This window comes from Pseudophryne corroboree, chromosome 11, assembly GCF_028390025.1.
Source record: "Pseudophryne corroboree isolate aPseCor3 chromosome 11, aPseCor3.hap2, whole genome shotgun sequence".
In the NCBI taxonomy this organism is placed as follows: domain Eukaryota; kingdom Metazoa; phylum Chordata; class Amphibia; order Anura; family Myobatrachidae; genus Pseudophryne; species Pseudophryne corroboree.
In genome coordinates this window covers 99,771,788-99,796,193 of record NC_086454.1, presented here as the reverse complement: position 1 = coordinate 99,796,193, position 24,406 = coordinate 99,771,788, and the positions used below count along the sequence as shown (strand labels likewise).

General features: G+C 45.1%; 1 protein-coding gene across 1 annotated transcript; it reads right to left on the bottom strand.

Annotated features, from left to right (window-relative positions):
- Nucleotides 1–890: 890 nt before the first annotated feature.
- LOC134969973 (interferon-induced transmembrane protein 5-like) lies at nt 891–6,493 on the bottom strand. The gene is made up of 2 exons (XM_063946109.1): nt 5,966–6,493; nt 891–1,566 (listed from the first exon to the last, which is right to left on the bottom strand). Exons 1-2 carry the CDS (start codon nt 6,152–6,154, stop codon nt 1,342–1,344), a joined length of 414 nt encoding a protein of 137 aa, XP_063802179.1. The 5' UTR covers nt 6,155–6,493; the 3' UTR covers nt 891–1,341.
- Between the last annotated feature and the right edge of the window lie 17,913 nt (nt 6,494–24,406).

The window sequence follows — 24,406 nt, the reverse complement described above, 5'->3', positions numbered from 1 at the left end:
GCATACAAGATGCTTTTTTTTTTGGGCGGGGGGGGGGGGGAATGCAGAAAAAACACCTGGTGTTAATAAACCCTGTCAAAACTATGTGCTAATAGAAGGGCAGTTTAACGTAACCGCAGCAACGATGCGCCAGCAGTGAAACGCGTTGGGGATAAGACTGGGACCTTCAAACTGCAAGATTCGCCTGTAATCCAACCACTGGGAACGGTGATCCCTATGGGACAATTTCTGGGAAGGCAACAACATCAGTACCTTGCTACGGTTCAATTCCCTTATCAGTACCAGCATGGGACAGCTAAACAAGTGAGAGGATCTCCATTTCTAAGGAGTGCTAACCTTGGAGGACTCATTACAGTGAACTGGTAACACCGTACAAAAATTTCCCTAGGATAAGGCTTCTTGCAATATACCCAGCACATCAAGAATTTTTCTCAAGACTTAGCAGTGTTGATTTTTGCCCTATTTTTAATCGTGGTATTTTTATTAATTTTTATCTGTTGCAACAGTAATTATATGCTAATGTGCATGAAATTGATGGTTTATGTTCTTAATAAATTTCTTATTATATATATCTAACTAGTTACTAGCACTGAATTGTTTTCACCTTTTCTGTTTCTACTAAGGGTCTAACTAGCCCTCCCATTCAGCAGCTTGAGGATCCACAACACTTGTCAGCGCCATCCTACCTTGGTAGTTTCTTACACACTCACATCTGTGTATACGGTTCCTTCACCTGTTTCTGTGCTTTAGTTTCATGTATGTGCAATTGGACTACTGTAATTGTGGTGATATAGATTAGTGAAAGTTGTAACTCTGCAATTCTTGTGATGTCATAAGTATATACATCACCCACAGACCATAGTATCTTGATACGTGTTAAACATAAACAATTCCTTATAAAGCCTTTATTGTACGGTATTTTCATATAATATTGATAATTTTTTCTGTTAACAGGTTTTAAGACTTTTTCTGAGTAGATAATGCCCGTCCCACACTGATGGTCCCCAAACTGGGTCACAAAATCTGTAAGTAGGTGGAATTCAGTCTTGGCAACTGTCTGTGTCACTCTCTCCATGTAATGGGAGTAACGCATTTATTCAAATGACTGTCTAGTAAGTGATGTTCTCAGATGTAACTCCTGCTGGAATGGAGTGGCTCATTTGCAGAAGTCCTGTATTGTTGCAGTTAGACTCAGCCATTTGCTCAGACTGTTAATGGTGGCTGTTTGGTCAAGCAGTGCTGTGAAATAAGTTGTCTGTTTTGTCCATTTCGTTACATTATTTGGTCAAAGCACAATATCATCTTGCTGTTCACCTTGTGTCACCACAAAATGGTTTCGGTTTACTTATTGTCGTCATCGGTACTACCTATGTAGCTTCGGAGATTGAAGAGGTCAAGAGAAGCGTTTACCACCTGTGACAGGTGCACAATGCCTGTGATCACCAGAGCCAGCACCAAAGCGGGCAAAGTAACATTCCACACTGTGGCCAGGATGTTGTAGCAGCGTGCCTTCTGACCGAATCGCCGAGCGGCCAGCTCATCCCCCTGAACCTTCTGATCTCGTGCCTATGAGAAGATAGAATAGAAAATATGTCATCAACTTCTAGTTGTTAAACTTATTGGGTCAAATTTAGATCTGACACCCTGCGGCATATGTAATAGGGTCTGAGTTCGCCGGAGGTACGGGATGCCAGCCAATCTCGGATATTTTTATAAAGGGGAAATCATTTACAAGGCATGGTTTTGCCAAAACATGCCTTGTAAATAATTGTCCCTCTACATAAACGTCAGAGATCGGCTGGCATCCCGTACCTCCGGCGAACTCGGACCCTATTACATGTGCCCTCCTGTAATCAGAGGTGAAAATATGTACGTTTTACTTTTGCATTTTATAAAATACTAGGCTGCATTTATATTTTTACAATCCTTGCAAAGCTCAAAACTTTTATAACAAATTATGGAATATTTTTTAATTAAACAGAATCGTTTTTAAGTAAAACATTTTAATTATACCTATCCAGCTATAGAAATACAAAGCTACACTATCTGTCTTCATCAGATGTATCAATCTCATATCTATCTATCTATCTATCTATCTATCTATCTATCTATCTATCTATCTATCTATCTATCATTTCACACTCGTTCTTTCTCTCTCTCCCAATATTATGTAAAGCAGTATCACCCCCTACTCTATGATTGAAAGACTACACAATCACATGTATACCTTCTGTCATTACATGGTTTTTGCATGTATCACCATCAATATACAGCACTGAGTACTATTATGGCTCTTTATAAATAAAAGGTAATAATTGTAATCATGAAAATTCCTGGGTAACACAATCCGGTATCTGGATGGCTTATCGAGCACTAAATGATCGACAATATAAAGATCAACAACATATGATCGACAACACTTAGATCAACAACAACAAAAGATCGACAACACTATGATTGACGACAACTGATCGACATAATACAACCTAGACACACCACTGATCAACAACCAACGCATTGAAAATTAGCAGATCAACATTACATACATCGACAAATATAAAGGTCGACAGAATATAAAATAGACACACCGGTGATCGACAGCAAACACATTGACAATTAACAGATCGACAGTACATAAACCAACAACCCTCTCACACAACGCCAGGACCAATAACCCAGGTTATAAGTTTGGTGTGAAAGAGGTATAAGTGATGTGAAGTTGTGAAGATATATATATATATATATATATATATATATATATATCTATCTCTGCACTGAGTGACAGGTATAACAACAGGGGATGCAGCTGTGCTCTGCTGGATGATTCATCAGATGGCCAAAGTACAATGTATTCCCCCACAGCTGAGAATAGGAGATTGCTAGCTTCCAATGGCATATTACCACAAAGCAGAAGATAACCACAACTTTAATTAAAGGGTGTTATATTTTAGTGGAATTTCAGTACTTTTACAGGAATATATCCCTCACATTTCATGTTCTGTTGTTTCAGTAGAGATAGAAAAGGCTCAGACTATGGGCCTGACAGCTGGTAGTAAGGCTGGAGAGAGCAAGTAACTGTGCACCTTATCAAACCATGTTGCAATGCAAAAGGTATTAATCATATACAGGTTGAGTATCCCATATCCAAATATCCGAAATACGGAATATTCCGAAATACAGACTTTTTGGAGTGAGAGTGAGATAGTGAAACTTTTGTTTTTTGATGGCTCAATGTACACAAACTTTGTTTAATACACAAAGTTATTAAAAATATTGTATTAAATGACCCCCAGGCTGTGTGTATAAGGTGTATATGAAACATAAATGAATTGTGTGAATATACACACACTTTGTTTAATGCCCAAAGTTATAAAAAATATTGGCTAAAATGACCTTCAGGCTGTGTGTATAAGGTGTATATTAAACATAAATGTATTCTGTGCTTAGATTTAGGTCCTATCATCATGAGTTGACATCTCATTATGGTATGCAATTATTCCAAAATACGGAAAATCCGATATCCAAAATACCTCTGGTCCCAAGCATTTTGGATAAGGGAGACTCAACCTGTATTATTATTTTTTTTTTTGCATGCAGGATGAATACTGGTTGCTTCTGCATGTAGCTTCATTTTTACACTGCAGTTTAGATTTGAGTTTGGACTCCTGATTTTTTCAAGTAATCCCCCTCACCCCAAGCGGCTGGATCTCTTGCATCTTGCCCGCTTCCTTAGAGAAGCGGGCATGATGTGGAGAAAATGCCAATAATCGTGGCTCTTTATTCAGGGGTCGGGGCTAGATCGTGTCATTTACTGGTCCTAGTGACGTGTTAGCCTGGCCCTGCCAGTGACCATGGTTTTTAATTTCCTATTGTGTACGTGGCCTAACTATGAATATAATAATGACAGAAATAAAACAAAGTCTTGCCAAACATAGGGGTCTATTCAGACCTGAACACATTCAGAGAGTCTGCACACAGGCACCGGTCGTTGTGCATGAACCTTCACCTTGCGGCCGCAACCTGGAATGATGCATCTGCAAGGTGACTGACAGCGACGGCCATCTGGGGGGGTCGAAGCAGGATTTTGTGGGCGCAGTGCGGACAATGCAGACGTGTCCGGACCATTTTCGGGGCAGCTGTGAGATGTCACACGCAGCCGCTCTGAGAAAAGAAATGGAGCCATCACGCTTGCCAGTCTTAAATTGATATGTCCGCAATTAAATTGCGGACGCATTGCAAGGTGGCGCCACAAACATGCCATGTGCTGGGTGTCTCCCTGCATGTGAATAGATGAACACAGATCTTGCTGTGGGAAGCAAGATCTGTTTCTATCTCTGAATTACCCCCATAGTCTAAAGTTGTATGGGCAGGTAGTATTGGGTTGCAGATAAAAAAAATAATAATAATATATTGGAAAGAGCATCCATTGCTTGGACATGGTAAAGGCAGACAATATGGGGGTCATTCAGACCTGATCGCTCGCTAGCTGTTTTTTGCAGTCCTGCGTTAGAATAGTTGCTGCCATTGCATGTGTAGCCGAGCGGTACAAAAACAGTTTATGCAGTTTCTGAGTAGGTCTGAACTTACTCAGCCACTGTGATCACTTCAGCCTGTCCGGTCCCGGAAATTCCGTCAGACACCCGCCTTGCAAACGCTTGGACACGCCTGCATTTTTCCAACCACTCCCAGAAAATGGTCGGTTGCCACCCAGAAACGCCTTCTTCCTGTCAATCTCCTTGCGATCGGCTGTGCGAATGGATTCTAAAACCCATCGCACAGCAACAATCTGCTTTGTACCCGTGTGACGCACCTGCACATTGCGGTGCATATGCATGCGTAGTTCTGACCTGATTGCAGCGCTGCAAAAAACTCTAGCGTACGATCAGGTCTGAATGACCCCCTATGAGTGGGATGTAATTAAGCTGAAAATGTGGGCAAAACACTGAAAATGCCATTTTCATTCCCATATGTACCAAACCCTGGAATGCCGCATTCTTCCTGAGAGGGATCCAGTCGAATTCCTTCCAGTGTTCATTGCGCGCGTCATTCTGCGAATGCGCAGGAAAACTCCCGGGTCATATTACTGCCGGTATGTACCTGATAAGTGCAGATGTGATGCATAGTACATCCCGCCCCAGGTGAGATGATATATTATACATCAGCATGCAGCATTAGGGTCAGTGATAGTACTGAAGGAGAAACGGCCAGTGGGAGAATATTTTAGGGCATGCTTGCTCAACATGCGGCCCTCCTGCTGTTGTAGAAATACAAACCCCAGAATGCCCTTCCACAGTTATGCTGTAAGGTGTAGTTCCACAACAGCTGGAGGGCTGCATGTTGAGCACCCTGTGTTTAGGATCAACAATATATGAAGATATTGTCAGCAGAAGAGAAACCATGAAACTATATATTCACGGGCCACAGGAGAGACTCTAAGAGAGAGGAAAGGCAACACAAGACCATGTGAACCATTGGGGGAAACAGGAATGTACATTAAACAATTGCAGGTATGCCGCACTCCTCCCCTGCAAAACACATTGTAGCTGCTGAAGCCACTGAAGCTGATCATACATTACATGCCAACTAAACTGTGTTTAAATGACAGATTGAGCCAATATCATTGCTCTATCCTATTCAACAGTATACTGTAATTTATGATGACTGCATTTGGTTTGTGGTCCCCGTGTAACTGAGGTAATAATGCTCAGCCTGAGAGCCAAATGGCTAGAGCTTTCAAATTTGACCACCTCAGTATGTACATGAATGGCGAAATCTTGCATATGACTGGCGGCATGGCAGCCGCCGGGCACTTAACCGTTAACCATACCTGTTCTCCTTAAGAAAGTTTCTGGAATAAGGTAACTACGTGTCAGTAAGAGGAGCTACTAAGTATTGATTTCTATATTTGTACAGTAATCTCCCATTGGTTATAAACCATAACAAACATTTACCCCTTCTCTCTCACCTTAACAGAGTAGACCAGAGCCATGAATCCGAAACAGAAGAGGTTCAGGTACAGGGTGTTACACAGGGACCACAGCAGATGATCCCTGGGAGCTGTGGGTGCGCCGCCAATATTGATGACCGTGCGAGAATTATCTGGCTTAGTAGGGTGCGTCATAAAGATATCTTCACGTGGATAGGAGGTGTCCATTATTTGGATACAGGGCTTAGTAATCAGGCAATATAAAAAGGCAGTGGCAGGGCCACAGGGTGTAATGGGAAAGCTCAGAGACTGTGATAGAAGCTACTTAGAGTACAAATAGAGAATGAGGGAAAAGGGAATGATAGAGAGAGTGAGAGATGAGTGTCAGACACAGGTAGTTGCAGGGGTAGAGATATCGGAGTGACCGATGTTACACAGATAGTAACAGTTATATGGATGGCTGAGCTGGCAGGGAAGCTACTAGGTGCAGGTAGATATCAGATTGCCAGAAGTGGGTACAGGAAGAGTGTCAGGAGCACAGGGGCTGAGGGGAGAGGAGTGATGTCTGAATGATGGTGGGGAAGAGACAGGCATATTATGTGCCCTCTTTATAAAGGACCTAGTACAGCCTTTGCCTGCTCCCTCCCTACTTATATTACAGGGTCCCGTTCTCTACACACTCATTATGGTCACCTCCTGGGCTCTGTGTTTACTGAGCCCGCCTCAGCCAGATTTCACACACTGTTATGTACTTCATGTTCTGTCTGTAATGAACATCTACTCCACCTGCATTGTAACATGGTTTTGCCCATTAGTTTGCTTTTTTGGTTTGCTAACAAACCTGAATAAGGCCCAATGGCCCTCATCCGAGTTGATCACTCGCTAGCTACTTTTAGCAGCCGTGTAAAGGCATAGTCGCCACCCACGGGGGAGTGTATTTTCGCTTTGCAGGAGTGCGAACGCCTGTTCAGCAGAACGGCTGCAAACACATTTTGTGCAGCACAAGACCAGCCCTGTAGTTACTTATTCTGTGCGATGATGGCAGCGACGAATGACATGGTAATGACGTCAGATACCCGCCCAGAAAATGCCCGGCCACGCCTGCGTTTTTCCAAACACTCCCAGAAAACGGTCAGTTGCCGCCCACAAACGCCCTCTTCCTGACAATCTCCTTGCGATAGGCTGTGCGACTGAAAGCGTCGCTAGAACCTGTGCAAAACCACAATGCTCTTTGTACCCGTACGCGGAACGTGCGCATTGCGGTGCATGTGCAGTTTTGCCGTTTTTTTAACTGATTGCTACGCGGCGAACAACGGCAGCTAGCGATCAGCTCGGAATGAGGGCCAGTATCCGTGATGAGGAGACACCAATGAATGGAAAATTCCTGACCTCAGGATTGGAAAATTTTACAGCTATGTTTCACGAATATGTATTATGTTTATAACTCTGGTATTGTGTGAAATTGTACTTTTCTTTAATAATTGTTATATTTTTGATATTATCTTGTGGCCACAGACCTGAATGTGTTGGGTGTTGATAAAGGGTCAAGTTTAGAGCCCACAGATAATCAGGCTGGTTGCTAAACTGAACACATTGGAGCTGGTTGCACTTGGGATTACCTATACTGGTGTAAAATCCACTATATCGCATATTACTGTATATACTAATATTCTGTTACAAAGAGCTGGAAGCTATATCAAGTTGTATTGAATCAGTGACCGTACCATTATCATATGGTGTTTTTATAAAAAAAAATCTAAGTTTTAAACCAACTACTATTGCTTCACCCCTGATGAAGTCGACAATGACGAAACGCATTTGCGGTTTAAAATCTGTGTCCACATCACAGCAAGCCGCGTCTGTCACAAGCTCACATCCTAGTGTTAGGGTGACACAAAGAGTGCCAATTTCCAACTGCAGTTTATTGGCAACAGATTACTTGTCAATGGTGTATGTAAACAATAAGTTGGGCAGAACTTTGACCTAGGGCCTTCTATTGAATTGATTTGGATGAAAACTTCAGAGTGGTAATACTGTATCCCAGACAGTGGCGGAACTACCAGCTGTGCAAAGGGCCCATAGCTGGTGATATTAGCTGTTCTAATAATGAGCCAAGTGACTCATTATAGTACGCCGGCCAGTCGCTGTGGACCTGTAACCAGAGACGGCCATCTGATTGAAACTTTGGAAGAGAGAACGGGGACCCCTCACCTTAAGGGACAGCTATTGCAGGGTCAGTCAAGCCCCCTTCATCCCCCTCAGCCAGCCACCTTCATCCACTCTGCACTTCTCCCTCCTGTCCATAGGACCAGGCATGCCTCCTTCATCCCCTTATCCTGCCCCCTTCTGCCCCTCTACCCTGCTTTCTACCAGCCTGGTGAATAGGACTGCCCCTTTCTTCTCCTTGGTCCACCCCCTTCCCCTCTACCCTGCTCTCTCAAAGTAATGGCCAGAGGACCATGCCTGACCCCTTCTTCCCTTCTACCCTGCTGTCTCCTGACCTAAGAACCAGCCCGTCTCCTTCTTCCACTCTAACCTTATGCCAGTGTTCTACTGTGGAGCTCCATTTGATACAGGACATCACCTCATAGTAAGTTCATGGAGGGAGGCACTGGCATGTTTTAATGATATTGTGTGGAATGCAGTGCAGTGCAGATATGTAGTGTGTTTTTCAGATAGCATGCCGATATGTAGGGCAATGTAAGAATGGTTCTGACACCTGCAGCTATCTATTTCAACAGCTGCATGTGTCGATGCCCTATCTTCACAGCAGGGACAGCACTGTCCATGGCTGTGGCTGGTGCTTGCTCTGGGCTGTAGAGGAGATTTCGCAAGACTTGCGAGATCTCATGCATGCCCAGTGAGCCGGCTGCGTTGAGAGACACAGTGATGTGGGCGCTGACAGGTATCAATAGAGAGGGGGAGTTTTCACTTCCGCTATCCGGCAGTTGAGATTTTTATACATCTTGGCACCAGTGCTTCCCGCTTCCCCTCAGTAAAGAGATGAAGCAGGAAGAGTGATACCAGCACGATATGTGCCAATATGATACATCTACCCTATAGTGTGGCATATAGGGGGGATGCAGTGTAGTGATATAGTGTGGCATGTAGGGGGGACACAATGTAGTGATATAGTGCGGTGTGTAGGGGGGGACGCAGTGCAGTTATGTAGTGCATGATGTAGAGTAGGGTGGACGCAGTGTACTGATATAGTGTGGCATATAGAAAGGATGCAGTGTAGTGATATAGGGGGTCATTTCGAGTTGATCGCTCGCTAGCAGTTTTTGGCAGCCGTGCAAATGCTATGCCGCTGCCCACTGGGAGTGTATTTTAGCTTAGCAGAAGTGCGAACGGTTGTATCGCAGAGCGGCTACAAAAATTTTTTGTGTAGGTTTAGAGTAGCTCAAAACCTACTCAGCGCTTGCGATCACTTCAGACTATTCAGTTCCGGATTTGACGTCACAAACCCGCCCAGCATTCGCCCAGCCACGCCTGCGTTTTTCCTGGCACGCCTGCGTTTTTCCGCACACTCCCTGAAAACGGTCAGTTGCCACCCAGAAACGCCCACTTCATGCCAATCACTCTGCAGCAAGCAGTGCGACTGAAATGCATCTCTAGACCCTGTGCAAAACTACATCGGTCGTTTTGCTCGTACGTTGTGCGTGTGCATTGCGCTGCATATGCATGCGCAGAACTGCCGTTTTTAAGCCTGATCGCTGCGCTGCAAACAAATGCAGCTAGCGATCAACTCAGAATGACTCCCATAATGCCCTGTGTATGGGGGATGCAGTGTAGTGATATAGTGCGGCATGTATGGGGGACGCAGTGTTGTGACAGAGGGGCAGATGTATTAACCTGGAGAAGGCATAAGGAAGTGATAAACCAGTGATAAATGCAAGGTGATAACGCACCAGCCAATCGGCTCCAATATGTAAATTGACAGTTATGAGCTGATTGGCTGGTGCATTATCACCTTGCACTTATCACTGCTTTATCACTTCTTTATGCCCTCTTCAGGCTTAATACATATGCCCCATAGTGAGGTGTGTAGGGGGGACACAGTGTAGTGAAATAGTGTGGTGTGTAGGAGCACACAGGATAGTGATATAGTACTGCATGTAGGGGGGACGCAGTGTAGTGATATAGTGCAGCGTGTTAGGTGGTCGTAGTGTGGTATGTAGGGGGGACGTAGTGCAGTTATGTAGTGCATTGTGTAGGGTAGAGGGGATACAGTGTATTGATATAGTGCACTGTGTAGAAGGGACGTAGTGCAGTTATGTAGTGTGGTGTGTAAGGGGGATGCAGTGTAGTTATATAGTGTGGCATGTAGGGGGGACGCAGTGTTGTGACATAGTGCGGCGTGTGGGGGGCACAGTGTAGTAATATTGTGTGGCGTGTAGGGGCATGCAGGATAGTGATATAGTGTGGCATGTAGGGGGGACGCAGTGTCGTTATATAGTGCAGCATGTAGGGGGTATGCAGTGTAGTGATATAGTGCGGCATGTTGGGGGGGCGCAGTGTAGTGATATAATGTGGCATGTAGGGGGGATGTAGTGCGGCATGTAGAGGGGTGCAGTGCAGTGATGTAGTGCAGCGTGTAGGGAGATGTAGTGTGGCAAGAAGGGGTTGTAGTGTCGGGATGTAGTGCGGCGTGTAGGGAGATGTAGTGTAGAGATGTAGTGCGGTGTGTAGGGGGTTGTAGTATAGGGATGTAGTGCGGTATATAGCGGGTTGAGGTGTAGGGATGTAGTGTGGCATCTAGGAGATTGTAGTGTAGGGATCTAGTGCGGCGTATAGGGAGATGTAGTGTAGTGATGTAGTGTGGTGTATGGAAGGTTGTATTGTAGGGATGTATTGTGGCGTGTAGGGCATTGTAGTGTAGTGATGAAGTGCGGCATAAAGGGGGATGTAGTGTAGGGATATCGTGTAGTGATGTAGTGTGGCGTGGGTTCTAATGTATATACAGTATAGACAGTTAAAAGATAAACAGTCGTTAGGTCGACACCATATTGTCGAAAGTCAAGAGGGTCAAAAGATCGACAGGGTCAAAAAGGTGACAGTCAAAAGGTTGCCGGGTCAAAATGTTGACAGGGTCGACACACTTTTTTTCTTCATGCTTTTACAACTTTTGCCTCATTTACTATCCATCACAAACTATTACCTCAAGTAACCTTGCCCAAGCCTGAAGCATGACGAGCAGAGCGAGCCCAAGAGAGGCTGCATTTCAACAATTTAGTATAAATATATATATATATATATATATATATATATACAAAGCGTCTCCAAGCATGCAGCGGCACTCAGGGAATGATGCAAGCAATTATAAGGCAAAAGGTGTTTATTCCATAGTGAAGAAAATGGTCCAACGTTTCGGGGTGCAACCACCCCTTTGTCAAGGTGAACAACAGAAGTGAAAACATAATACAAAGTGGTTACCTTTATACGTGAGGAGAGTGAGGAGGTCCCGCCAGCGGGAGGTGCAGCAACGCTTCCGGGGACAGGATTACTATTCCTTCCCTGCTTGTGTGCGTAAGAACGTGGTGCGTCAGCTCCGGTCACGTGGTCCGGCATCGCGTCCCTTGGCGTCCTGGTTCCCATAGTGACTATCCGTGTTGCTGTTGTACCTTAACAGCCTGCACGGAGACCAAGGGAACTCACAGGGTGTCATGGCGCGGTGGACACGGTCCGTGCTAAAAAGTAAACGTGTGCCAGTGAGAAAATTAATGTGTCATCAGCGGAAAAAAACTGCATGAAGATACATAGAATATACATCTATATGTTAAAGCAACTATAGCATTCAATTATAGATCACATTTATTATAATCACATGCTTGTATTTAAAATAGTATAAATCATATTCTGCACTATAACTTATGTTACACACCTGGGGCTAAAGTGCACCCCGTCCAGTGTCTGTCCCATGTGGACAGAACACGGAGGGGCGCATCCCGGGCGCTGGTGTGAACAGGGGTTTTTTTTGTACTGAAATCGTGCCTATATCCTGGTGTTATGAATCTCTGACTAAAAAACTGACATTATTAAATATCAAAATACATTCCATGGCATTTTGTCATTAAGTCCTTTGGGTTTGATGGTTGCCAGTTTGTAGATCCATCTTGCCTCTAGCCTCAGCAAATCACCTGCTCTGTCTCCACCCCTCAGTTTTTTTGGGCATTGATCGATGATCTGAAATCTCAGATCATTCATAGAATGACCACAGTCGGCATAATGTCGGGCTACCGGCTGTTCTGATGGTTTGCCTGTTAGTGCAATCTTGACAGCAGATCTATGTAGTGCAAGACGATCCCGGGCATTACGGATGGTCTTGCCCACATATTGCAGCCCACAGGGGCAGGTGATTAAATACACTATGAAAGTGCTAGTGCAGGTAAGTATATGCCTGATGTCATATGTTTTTCCTGTGCTACAGGATATGAAAGTAGAACCAGGATTCATAAATTTACAAGTCTCACACCCTAGACATTTGTAACATCCAGAGGATCTGGAGAGGAACGTGGTTGGTTCCGGTTTGTCGAAACCTGTGATGTCCGAATGCACAACCCAATCTTTAATGCTCTTTCCCCTGGTGTGACAGACCATGGGTTTCTTCCTATGCAGCGATGGTAATGACTTGTCAGTTGTAATAATGGGCCATAGTGCTTGTAAGGCCCTGGGCACTACCGGACTGGCTGTGTTATATTTCGTGACGAATGGTAAGATGTGAGTGTCTTTTTTAGTTTTTTGACATAGCAGATCTTCCCTGCACATGCCTGCTACTTCATGCTGGATGGTCTGTAATGCTTTGATGTTGTATCCCCTTTCACTGAATCGATCCTTTACTACAGTCAAAGCCCCCTCTACTTCAGAAGGGTTGCTAGTGATCCTTGCCGCCCTAATAAATTGTGATTTTGGCAATCCTTTCTTCAATGCCACAGGGTGGTGGCTGTTGTGTCTGAGCAGTGTATTTTTATCTGTTGGTTTGTAGAAAACTGCTGTCGATACTTTGTTATTATTAATGGAAACCATCACATCTAAATAATTTAATGAGGACGAACTCCATGATGCTGTAACCTTAATGGTGGAGATTCTGTTGTTTATGAGGGCGATGAGTGCTTCAAGTTTCTCCTGGCCGCCAGTCCATAAAATGAATATGTCATCTATATACCGAGCGTAATATAAAATATGTTGTGATATAGTGACATCATTAAAAAACATGTTCTGCTCTTCCTGAAGCATGAAGGTGTTGGCAAAGGATGGCGACACATTGCTCCCCATGGCACAACCGCTTACTTGGCAGTAGAATTTTCCATCAAATAAAAAGTAATTTCTTATGAGGGTCAGTTCTAGCAGCTTAAGAAACAACTCTGTATCAATGGACTCCATGTTGACACGGGTTAGAAAATCCCTCATGGCTTCAAGTCCCGCCCCTTGCGGTATGCTAGTGTATAAACTGCAGATGTCAATGGTGCAGATTAAAGTGCCGGAGGGAATGTTCGGTAATGACCTGAGTTGATTCAGGAACATGGTTGTGTCCTTGAGGCATCTAGGTTGTTTACAGATGAGCGGCTGCAATACACTGTCTAGAAATAATGAAATAGGTTGATAAAGTGACTTGTGCGCAGAGATGATCGGTCTCCCAGGGGGTTTGTCCACGTCTTTGTGTATTTTAGGCACTATAAATAAAACTGGTACCACAGGGAATTCCTGTTTGAGGGCCGAACATAATTTCTTAGAAATTTTTCCGGCACCTGTGGCCGTATCTAAGATGTTGTCAATTTCTTGTTTATATTCCATGGTGGGATCATGGGATAACTCTCGATACACTTGGTGATCCCCCAGTTGCCTGTAAATTTCGGCTCTATAGTCAGACAGGTTCATAATAACAATTCCGCCCCCTTTGTCGGCAGGGCGGATTACTATGTCCCTGTATGTGGCCAGTTGTTTAAGTGCTCTATGTTCAGATTTGGACAGGTTATAATGTGTCTTCGTTGAGGCAGAAGTATATCTGGAAACCGAATCATCTACCAACCTTGTAAAAGATTTAATTGACGCATTCGTGGAGACAGGATCAAACTGAGATTTGCGAGTGGAATTAATATAATTTTGATGGGGATCAAGACTGGCATTCATGGGGTGTTGTTGAAAGAACTCCTGTAAGCGAAGCTTACGTGCAAATTTATGGAGTTCAATTTGCCAGTTTAAACCATCGAATCTATTGGTTGGTATAAATGATAGACCATTACTGAGCACTTTGATCTCTACTTTGCTCAATTGACGGTCGGACAAGTTATATATTAGGTTCTCTTTCTGGTTGTCGTTGCGCTTTTGGAGCCTTGTGTTTTGCTGGCCCCTGCGGGTGGGCGTCCTCTTGCTCTTGTACCAGCCGGTGTGGCTGGAGTTGTCCCTAAAGGGACACTAGGTGATTCAGATGGCCCCTCTGAGTCGCATATAGCGAATTCGCTGTCGCTGTTGGATGTTGCCAAGTCGGTGTGGCGATCTTCACGGCGCTTCCGCCAACTGTGTTTGGATCTGTTGTTATAAGGCCTGTGGTTACCGGGCTCGCCCCCTGAGAGCCATCGGTATACTCTGTTGGTCTCGTAATCTTCTTTTACGGTCAGTTGTTTGCCCCGTTTGAATTTTATGAGATCACCCTTGTATTTGTTGACTTGCGTCTGTAATCTCTGCATAAAATTCTGGCTGGAATCCAGGCTGAGCGTCTCTCTGTGCGTTGACTCCAATACGTTTATCTTCTCACGAGTGACCTTAAGCTCACGCCCGGACTCTTCAACGACCAACAGCATCAGGTCCATGCTGCATTTATTTAAAATGCCTATCCAACGACTGCAGAACTCTGCATTAAAGCGGCCTATGGTAGGCACATTACGTATGCGAAAACCCCGCGGGATCATTTTATCCCTATGATAGTTAGATAAAGAGATACCGTGTAATAAAAAGTCCAGCTCCCGTCTCTTTAATTTTATTAATTGATGGAAGATATCCTCCATTCCCAATTGGTCATCGGTGTCAGTGACATCCTCAGTAAATCTCAGCCTGTCTGCGTCTGCGTCAGTGAAGCTGTAGGTGTCCGTGAGGCCAGTAGGCAAGCCCCCATATCCTGGGGTTGTCTCCTGCGTCATATTGTGGCTTTTTGTGCTTATAGGGTGTCACGAAAAAAGTGCTAAAGTGCAATCTTAACCACTTTATATTGCAATGAGTCCCATTAAAGTGCTGAGTGCCTTGCTGCTGTGTGCTTATTACAATGAAAAAACTGCAGTTTAAAGTACTGAGACAAAGTGCTAGTGCTGGTGCTGTGTCTGACTCCTGACTTTTCTCCTAATGCAAAAGGGTAACGCTGAATTGTTGTTGTATAATAATTGAACAGTCAATGGTAAACAATATGATGTGGGGGTGCCTTATCCCAAACGGACCATGTGGTATAAACCTCAAAGTCCTGCACACATGTATTCCAATGGATTGGCACTCACCCTTCGTAGTTACAGGCGCCCCGGTGCCTTCTGGGAAATGTAGTACACAAAGCGTCTCCAAGCATGCAGCGGCACTCAGGGAATGATGCAAGCAATTATAAGGCAAAAGGTGTTTATTCCATAGTGAAGAAAATGGTCCAACGTTTCGGGGTGCAACCACCCCTTTGTCAAGGTGAACAACAGAAGTGAAAACATAATACAAAGTGGTTACCTTTATACGTGAGGAGAGTGAGGAGGTCCCGCCAGCGGGAGGTGCAGCAACGCTTCCGGGGACAGGATTACTATTCCTTCCCTGCTTGTGTGCGTAAGAACGTGGTGCGTCAGCTCCGGTCACGTGGTCCGGCATCGCGTCCCTTGGCGTCCTGGTTCCCATAGTGACTATCCGTGTTGCTGTTGTACCTTAACAGCCTGCACGGAGACCAAGGGAACTCACAGGGTGTCATGGCGCGGTGGACACGGTCCGTGCTAAAAAGTAAACGTGTGCCAGTGAGAAAATTAATGTGTCATCAGCGGAAAAAAACTGCATGAAGATACATAGAATATACATCTATATGTTAAAGCAACTATAGCATTCAATTATAGATCACATTTATTATAATCACATGCTTGTATTTAAAATAGTATAAATCATATTCTGCACTATAACTTATGTTACACACCTGGGGCTAAAGTGCACCCCGTCCAGTGTCTGTCCCATGTGGACAGAACACGGAGGGGCGCATCCCGGGCGCTGGTGTGAACAGGGGTTTTTTTTGTACTGAAATCGTGCCTATATCCTGGTGTTATGAATCTCTGACTAAAAAACTGACATTATTAAATATCAAAATACATTCCACGGCATTTTGTCATTAAGTCCTTTGGGTTTGATGGTTGCCAGTTTGTAGATCCATCTTGCCTCTAGCCTCAGCAAATCACCTGCTCTGTCTCCACCCCTCAGTTTTTTTGGGCATTGATCGATGATCTGAAATCTCAGATCATTCATAGAATGACCACAGTCGGCATAATGTCGGGCTACCGGCTGTTCTGATGGTTTGCCTGTTAGTGCAATCTTGACAGCAGATCTATGTAGTGCAAGACGATCCCGGGCATTACGGATGGTCTTGCCCACATATTGCAGCCCACAGGGGCAGGTGATTAAATACACTATGAAAGTGCTAGTGCAGGTAAGTATATGCCTGATGTCATATGTTTTTCCTGTGCTACAGGATATGAAAGTAGAACCATCCGTAATGCCCGGGATCGTCTTGCACTACATAGATCTGCTGTCAAGATTGCACTAACAGGCAAACCATCAGAACAGCCGGTAGCCCGACATTATGCCGACTGTGGTCATTCTATGAATGATCTGAGATTTCAGATCATCGATCAATGCCCAAAAAAACTGAGGGGTGGAGACAGAGCAGGTGATTTGCTGAGGCTAGAGGCAAGATGGATCTACAAACTGGCAACCATCAAACCCAAAGGACTTAATGACAAAATGCCGTGGAATGTATTTTGATATTTAATAATGTCAGTTTTTTAGTCAGAGATTCATAACACCAGGATATAGGCACGATTTCAGTACAAAAAAAACCCCTGTTCACACCAGCGCCCGGGATGCGCCCCTCCGTGTTCTGTCCACATGGGACAGACACTGGACGGGGTGCACTTTAGCCCCAGGTGTGTAACATAAGTTATAGTGCAGAATATGATTTATACTATTTTAAATACAAGCATGTGATTATAATAAATGTGATCTATAATTGAATGCTATAGTTGCTTTAACATATAGATGTATATTCTATGTATCTTCATGCAGTTTTTTTCCGCTGATGACACATTAATTTTCTCACTGGCACACGTTTACTTTTTAGCACGGACCGTGTCCACCGCGCCATGACACCCTGTGAGTTCCCTTGGTCTCCGTGCAGGCTGTTAAGGTACAACAGCAACACGGATAGTCACTATGGGAACCAGGACGCCAAGGGACGCGATGCCGGACCACGTGACCGGAGCTGACGCACCACGTTCTTACGCACACAAGCAGGGAAGGAATAGTAATCCTGTCCCCGGAAGCGTTGCTGCACCTCCCGCTGGCGGGACCTCCTCACTCTCCTCACGTATAAAGGTAACCACTTTGTATTATGTTTTCACTTCTGTTGTTCACCTTGACAAAGGGGTGGTTGCACCCCGAAACGTTGGACCATTTTCTTCACTATGGAATAAACACCTTTTGCCTTATAATTGCTTGCATCATTCCCTGAGTGCCGCTGCATGCTTGGAGACGCTTTGTGTACTACATTTCCCAGAAGGCACCGGGGCGCCTGTAACTACGAAGGGTGAGTGCCAATCCATTGGAATACATGTGTGCAGGACTTTGAGGTTTATACCACATGGTCCGTTTGGGATAAGGCACCCCCACATCATATTGTTTACCATTGACTGTTCAATTATTATACAACAACAATTCAGCGTTACCCTTTTGCATTAGGAGAAAAGTCAGGAGTCAGACACAGCACCAGCACTAGCACTTTGTCTCAGTACTTTAAACTGCAGTTTTTTCATTGTAATAAGCACACAGCAGCAAGGCACTCAGCACTTTAATGGGACTCATTGCAATATAAAGTGGTTAAGATTGCACTTTAGCACTTTTTTCGTGACACCCTATAAGCACAAAAAGCCACAATATGACGCAGGAGACAACCCCAGGATATGGGGGCTTGCCTACTGGCCTCACGGACACCTACAGCTTCACTGACGCAGACGCAGACAGGCTGAGATTTACTGAGGATGTCACTGACACCGATGACCAATTGGGAATGGAGGATATCTTCCATCAATTAATAAAATTAAAGAGACGGGAGCTGGACTTTTTATTACACGGTATCTCTTTATCTAACTATCATAGGGATAAAATGATCCCGCGGGGTTTTCGCATACGTAATGTGCCTACCATAGGCCGCTTTAATGCAGAGTTCTGCAGTCGTTGGATAGGCATTTTAAATAAATGCAGCATGGACCTGATGCTGTTGGTCGTTGAAGAGTCCGGGCGTGAGCTTAAGGTCACTCGTGAGAAGATAAACGTATTGGAGTCAACGCACAGAGAGACGCTCAGCCTGGATTCCAGCCAGAATTTTATGCAGAGATTACAGACGCAAGTCAACAAATACAAGGGTGATCTCATAAAATTCAAACGGGGCAAACAACTGACCGTAAAAGAAGATTACGAGACCAACAGAGTATACCGATGGCTCTCAGGGGGCGAGCCCGGTAACCACAGGCCTTATAACAACAGATCCAAACACAGTTGGCGGAAGCGCCGTGAAGATCGCCACACCGACTTGGCAACATCCAACAGCGACAGCGAATTCGCTATATACGACTCAGAGGGGCCATCTGAATCACCTAGTGTCCCTTTAGGGACAACTCCAGCCACACCGGCTGGTACAAGAGCAAGAGGACGCCCACCCGCAGGGGCCAGCAAAACACAAGGCTCCAAAAGCGCAACGACAACCAGAAAGAGAACCTAATATATAACTTGTCCGACCGTCAATTGAGCAAAGTAGAGATCAAAGTGCTCAGTAATGGTCTATCATTTATACCAACCAATAGATTCGATGGTTTAAACTGGCAAATTGAACTCCATAAATTTGCACGTAAGCTTCGCTTACAGGAGTTCTTTCAACAACACCCCATGAATGCCAGTCTTGATCCCCATCAAAATTATATTAATTCCACTCGCAAATCTCAGTTTGATCCTGTCTCCACGAATGCGTCAATTAAATCTTTTACAAGGTTGGTAGATGATTCGGTTTCCAGATATACTTCTGCCTCAACGAAGACACATTATAACCTGTCCAAATCTGAACATAGAGCACTTAAACAACTGGCCACATACAGGGACATAGTAATCCGCCCTGCCGACAAAGGGGGCGGAATTGTTATTATGAACCTGTCTGACTATAGAGCCGAAATTTACAGGCAACTGGGGGATCACCAAGTGTATCGAGAGTTATCCCATGATCCCACCATGGAATATAAACAAGAAATTGACAACATCTTAGATACGGCCACAGGTGCCGGAAAAATTTCTAAGAAATTATGTTCGGCCCTCAAACAGGAATTCCCTGTGGTACCAGTTTTATTTATAGTGCCTAAAATACACAAAGACGTGGACAAACCCCCTGGGAGACCGATCATCTCTGCGCACAAGTCACTTTATCAACCTATTTCATTATTTCTAGACAGTGTATTGCAGCCGCTCATCTGTAAACAACCTAGATGCCTCAAGGACACAACCATGTTCCTGAATCAACTCAGGTCATTACCGAACATTCCCTCCGGCACTTTAATCTGCACCATTGACATCTGCAGTTTATACACTAGCATACCGCAAGGGGCGGGACTTGAAGCCATGAGGGATTTTCTAACCCGTGTCAACATGGAGTCCATTGATACAGAGTTGTTTCTTAAGCTGCTAGAACTGACCCTCATAAGAAATTACTTTTTATTTGATGGAAAATTCTACTGCCAAGTGAGCGGTTGTGCCATGGGGAGCAATGTGTCGCCATCCTTTGCCAACACCTTCATGCTTCAGGAAGAGCAGAACATGTTTTTTAATGATGTCACTATATCACAACATATTTTATATTACGCTCGGTATATAGATGACATATTCATTTTATGGACTGGCGGCCAGGAGAAACTTGAAGCACTCATCGCCCTCATAAACAACAGAATCTCCACCATTAAGGTTACAGCATCATGGAGTTCGTCCTCATTAAATTATTTAGATGTGATGGTTTCCATTAATAATAACAAAGTATCGACAGCAGTTTTCTACAAACCAACAGATAAAAATACACTGCTCAGACACAACAGCCACTACCCTGTGGCATTGAAGAAAGGATTGCCAAAATCACAATTTATTAGGGCGGCAAGGATCACTAGCAACCCTTCTGAAGTAGAGGGGGCTTTGACTGTAGTAAAGGATCGATTCAGTGAAAGGGGATACAACATCAAAGCATTACAGACCATCCAGCATGAAGTAGCAGGCATGTGCAGGGAAGATCTGCTATGTCAAAAAACTAAAAAAGACACTCACATCTTACCATTCGTCACGAAATATAACACAGCCAGTCCGGTAGTGCCCAGGGCCTTACAAGCACTATGGCCCATTATTACAACTGACAAGTCATTACCATCGCTGCATAGGAAGAAACCCATGGTCTGTCACACCAGGGGAAAGAGCATTAAAGATTGGGTTGTGCATTCGGACATCACAGGTTTCGACAAACCGGAACCAACCACGTTCCTCTCCAGATCCTCTGGATGTTACAAATGTCTAGGGTGTGAGACTTGTAAATTTATGAATCCTGGTTCTACTTTCATATCCTGTAGCACAGGAAAAACATATGACATCAGGCATATACTTACCTGCACTAGCACTTTCATAGTGTATTTAATCACCTGCCCCTGTGGGCTGCAATATGTGGGCAAGACCATCCGTAATGCCCGGGATCGTCTTGCACTACATAGATCTGCTGTCAAGATTGCACTAACAGGCAAACCATCAGAACAGCCGGTAGCCCGACATTATGCCGACTGTGGTCATTCTATGAATGATCTGAGATTTCAGATCATCGATCAATGCCCAAAAAAACTGAGGGGTGGAGACAGAGCAGGTGATTTGCTGAGGCTAGAGGCAAGATGGATCTACAAACTGGCAACCATCAAACCCAAAGGACTTAATGACAAAATGCCGTGGAATGTATTTTGATATTTAATAATGTCAGTTTTTTAGTCAGAGATTCATAACACCAGGATATAGGCACGATTTCAGTACAAAAAAAAACCCTGTTCACACCAGCGCCCGGGATGCGCCCCTCCGTGTTCTGTCCACATGGGACAGACACTGGACGGGGTGCACTTTAGCCCCAGGTGTGTAACATAAGTTATAGTGCAGAATATGATTTATACTATTTTAAATACAAGCATGTGATTATAATAAATGTGATCTATAATTGAATGCTATAGTTGCTTTAACATATAGATGTATATTCTATGTATCTTCATGCAGTTTTTTTCCGCTGATGACACATTAATTTTCTCACTGGCACACGTTTACTTTTTAGCACGGACCGTGTCCACCGCGCCATGACACCCTGTGAGTTCCCTTGGTCTCCGTGCAGGCTGTTAAGGTACAACAGCAACACGGATAGTCACTATGGGAACCAGGACGCCAAGGGACGCGATGCCGGACCACGTGACCGGAGCTGACGCACCACGTTCTTACGCACACAAGCAGGGAAGGAATAGTAATCCTGTCCCCGGAAGCGTTGCTGCACCTCCCGCTGGCGGGACCTCCTCACTCTCCTCACGTATAAAGGTAACCACTTTGTATTATGTTTTCACTTCTGTTGTTCACCTTGACAAAGGGGTGGTTGCACCCCGAAACGTTGGACCATTTTCTTCACTATGGAATAAACACCTTTTGCCTTATAATTGCTTGCATCATTCCCTGAGTGCCGCTGCATGCTTGGAGACGCTTTGTGTACTACATTTCCCAGAAGGCACCGGGGCGCCTGTAACTACGAAGGGTGAGTGCCAATCCATTGGAATACATATATATATATATATATATATATATAAAATAATTTTTTTTTTTGGGGGGGGGTCGACCTTTTGACCTAATGACTGTCTATCTTTAACTGCCTAGCTTCTATACCACACCCGTCTAGTGTATGGAGGTTGTAGTGTAGTGATGTAGTGCGTCATATAAGGGGGTTGTAGTGTAATGATGTAGTGCGATGTATAGTGGGATGTTACATAGTGATGTAGTGTTCAGTAGCGGATCTTGCCACGGGCGAACAGGACTTTTGCCCGGGGCGCCGCCTATCCTCTGACGAAACCGCACACCGATAATTGCGGAGAAACGCGTAAGGACTGGGGCTTATTCCGTACTGACGTCCTTCCTACTACCAGCGGTATACAGTTTATTACCATCCTTCTTAACTACTGTCCGTTTGGAAGCTGACCATCCTGAGAGATCCTCCGGTGCACCCCGCAATAAAGAAAGGTGCCATGTCTCAACTGTGGCTGACATTGACAACGGGGGCCGTCCACGGATAACAAACAGGCACGCTCTTGGCCGTGAGTAAAGTGGACAATCTTGCAATGTGGCCCTATTAGCACAGTGAGAGCGGACATATAAGTCCTTTAAATACGGACACTAAAGCTTAAGCATCTAATGCACTTGGCCGTTTTGCGGCACCAATTAACGGGAGTGGAAAGCCGGATGTCTATCAGACATATAAGGTGATCTCTAAGAGCAAGTGAAAATGCTCACAGCTGGATAAAAACGGCAGGCATCATCAATTGTTCTTAAATAGGACTGCATATATTGTTCGGGACTTTATATTGAGAATTAATTCATATCATGAACTTCAAATCTGGATATAGCAAAAGTGTCCGGTCAAATTCAATCCGCTGCAGTAGGGGGAATTTTTAATTGATTGTTTATCTTTTATTTTATATGTACATGTGTTTATTTTATATGTAATACATTTGATATATATACAGCTATATGCGCTCTCTGATAATATATTATCATCTTTGTGCTGTTTTGTTGGTGGACAGGTCAGTACTGTCCAGTTGAGAGCTGCTTTTTTTCAACACATACGACCAAATTGTAATTGTTAGGTGTTTGTGACGCGCTGGAATTATTTGTTTCTTTCTTTCTTCTTTCTTTCTTTTTTCATCCAGAGGGCGCCGCACCATGGCAAGATCCGCTACTGTGCCCCCCCCCCCGCTGTGAAGGGAACTAGACGCTACCCATCTAGTTTCCCTTCGAGGAGAGGACCTTTGCTGTGCGGCGCGTGATGACGTCATCGCGCACCGCACAGCATTGTGGGACTGGCACAAATGCTAGGGGTCATAATTGACCTCTAGTGTCTATGTTGTGCTATGGGAGAGACATCATGACGTCTCTCCCATAGATCCGAGTAGAGGAGCGGCACCGGCGGAGGTCTGCAGCGGTCGGGAATCAGGAGCGGGGGATATTAGTAAGTATTCTTTTTTTTTTTTTTATCTTTCAGCGGCGCTACTCTACAGCGGGCACAAATGGGGACGTAACTGACCACGCCCCCGTAGGGCTAGAACCGGCCCTGGTAGTGTTGTAATGTAGTACAGCATATAAGGGACATCGTAGTGCAGTAATGTACTGTTGTGTAGTGGAGATGAGGGGAACACATTGCTGCATAGGGTAGATTGGAGGGAGATACTTGGTGCATTTTGGGTACACAAGGACAGGGCCGGCTCCAGGCATGTTCCAATAGAGCGGCCGCGCAGGGCGCCACCCTTAATGGGCGCTGCGCGCTGTCACCGCTATATTGGAGCCTGGAGCCTGGTCCTGTGTGCCTCCGTCCCCGGCCTGCCTCCTGGTCCCACTCTCAGCCAGCAGCCAGTGGTGCACGTGCGCGCGCGGCGTCAGGTCCTGGCGCCGCACAGCGCGCATAGCGCGAGCTGAGTTTATAGTGTGAAACTGTGCGCCCACCCGCCGGAGGCACCCCGTCCTCACACAGCAGGAGCAGCAGCCGCAGCAGCCGCCTCCGCTTCTTCCTCCTTCCCGCCCAAGCGAACCATCGGCAGCAGCGCGGTGAGCATGGGGGGGGGGGGGGTATCTGGCACTTGGGACATATTTGGCACTTTGGGCATATCTGAGACTGTGTGGCATGTGTATCTGGCACTGGGGGGCATGGTGTATCTGGCACTGTGGGGCATATCTGGCACTGTGGGGCATGGTGTATCTGGCACTGTGGGGCATATCTGACACTGGGGCATGTGTATCTGGCACTGTGGGGCAGATGTATCTGGCACTGGGGGCATATCTGGCACTGTGGGGCATGGTGTATCTGGCACTAGGGGCATATCTGGCACTGTGGGGGCATTTATCTGGCACTGTGGGGGCATTTATCTGGCACTGTGGGGACATTTATCTGGCAGTGGGGGGTATTTA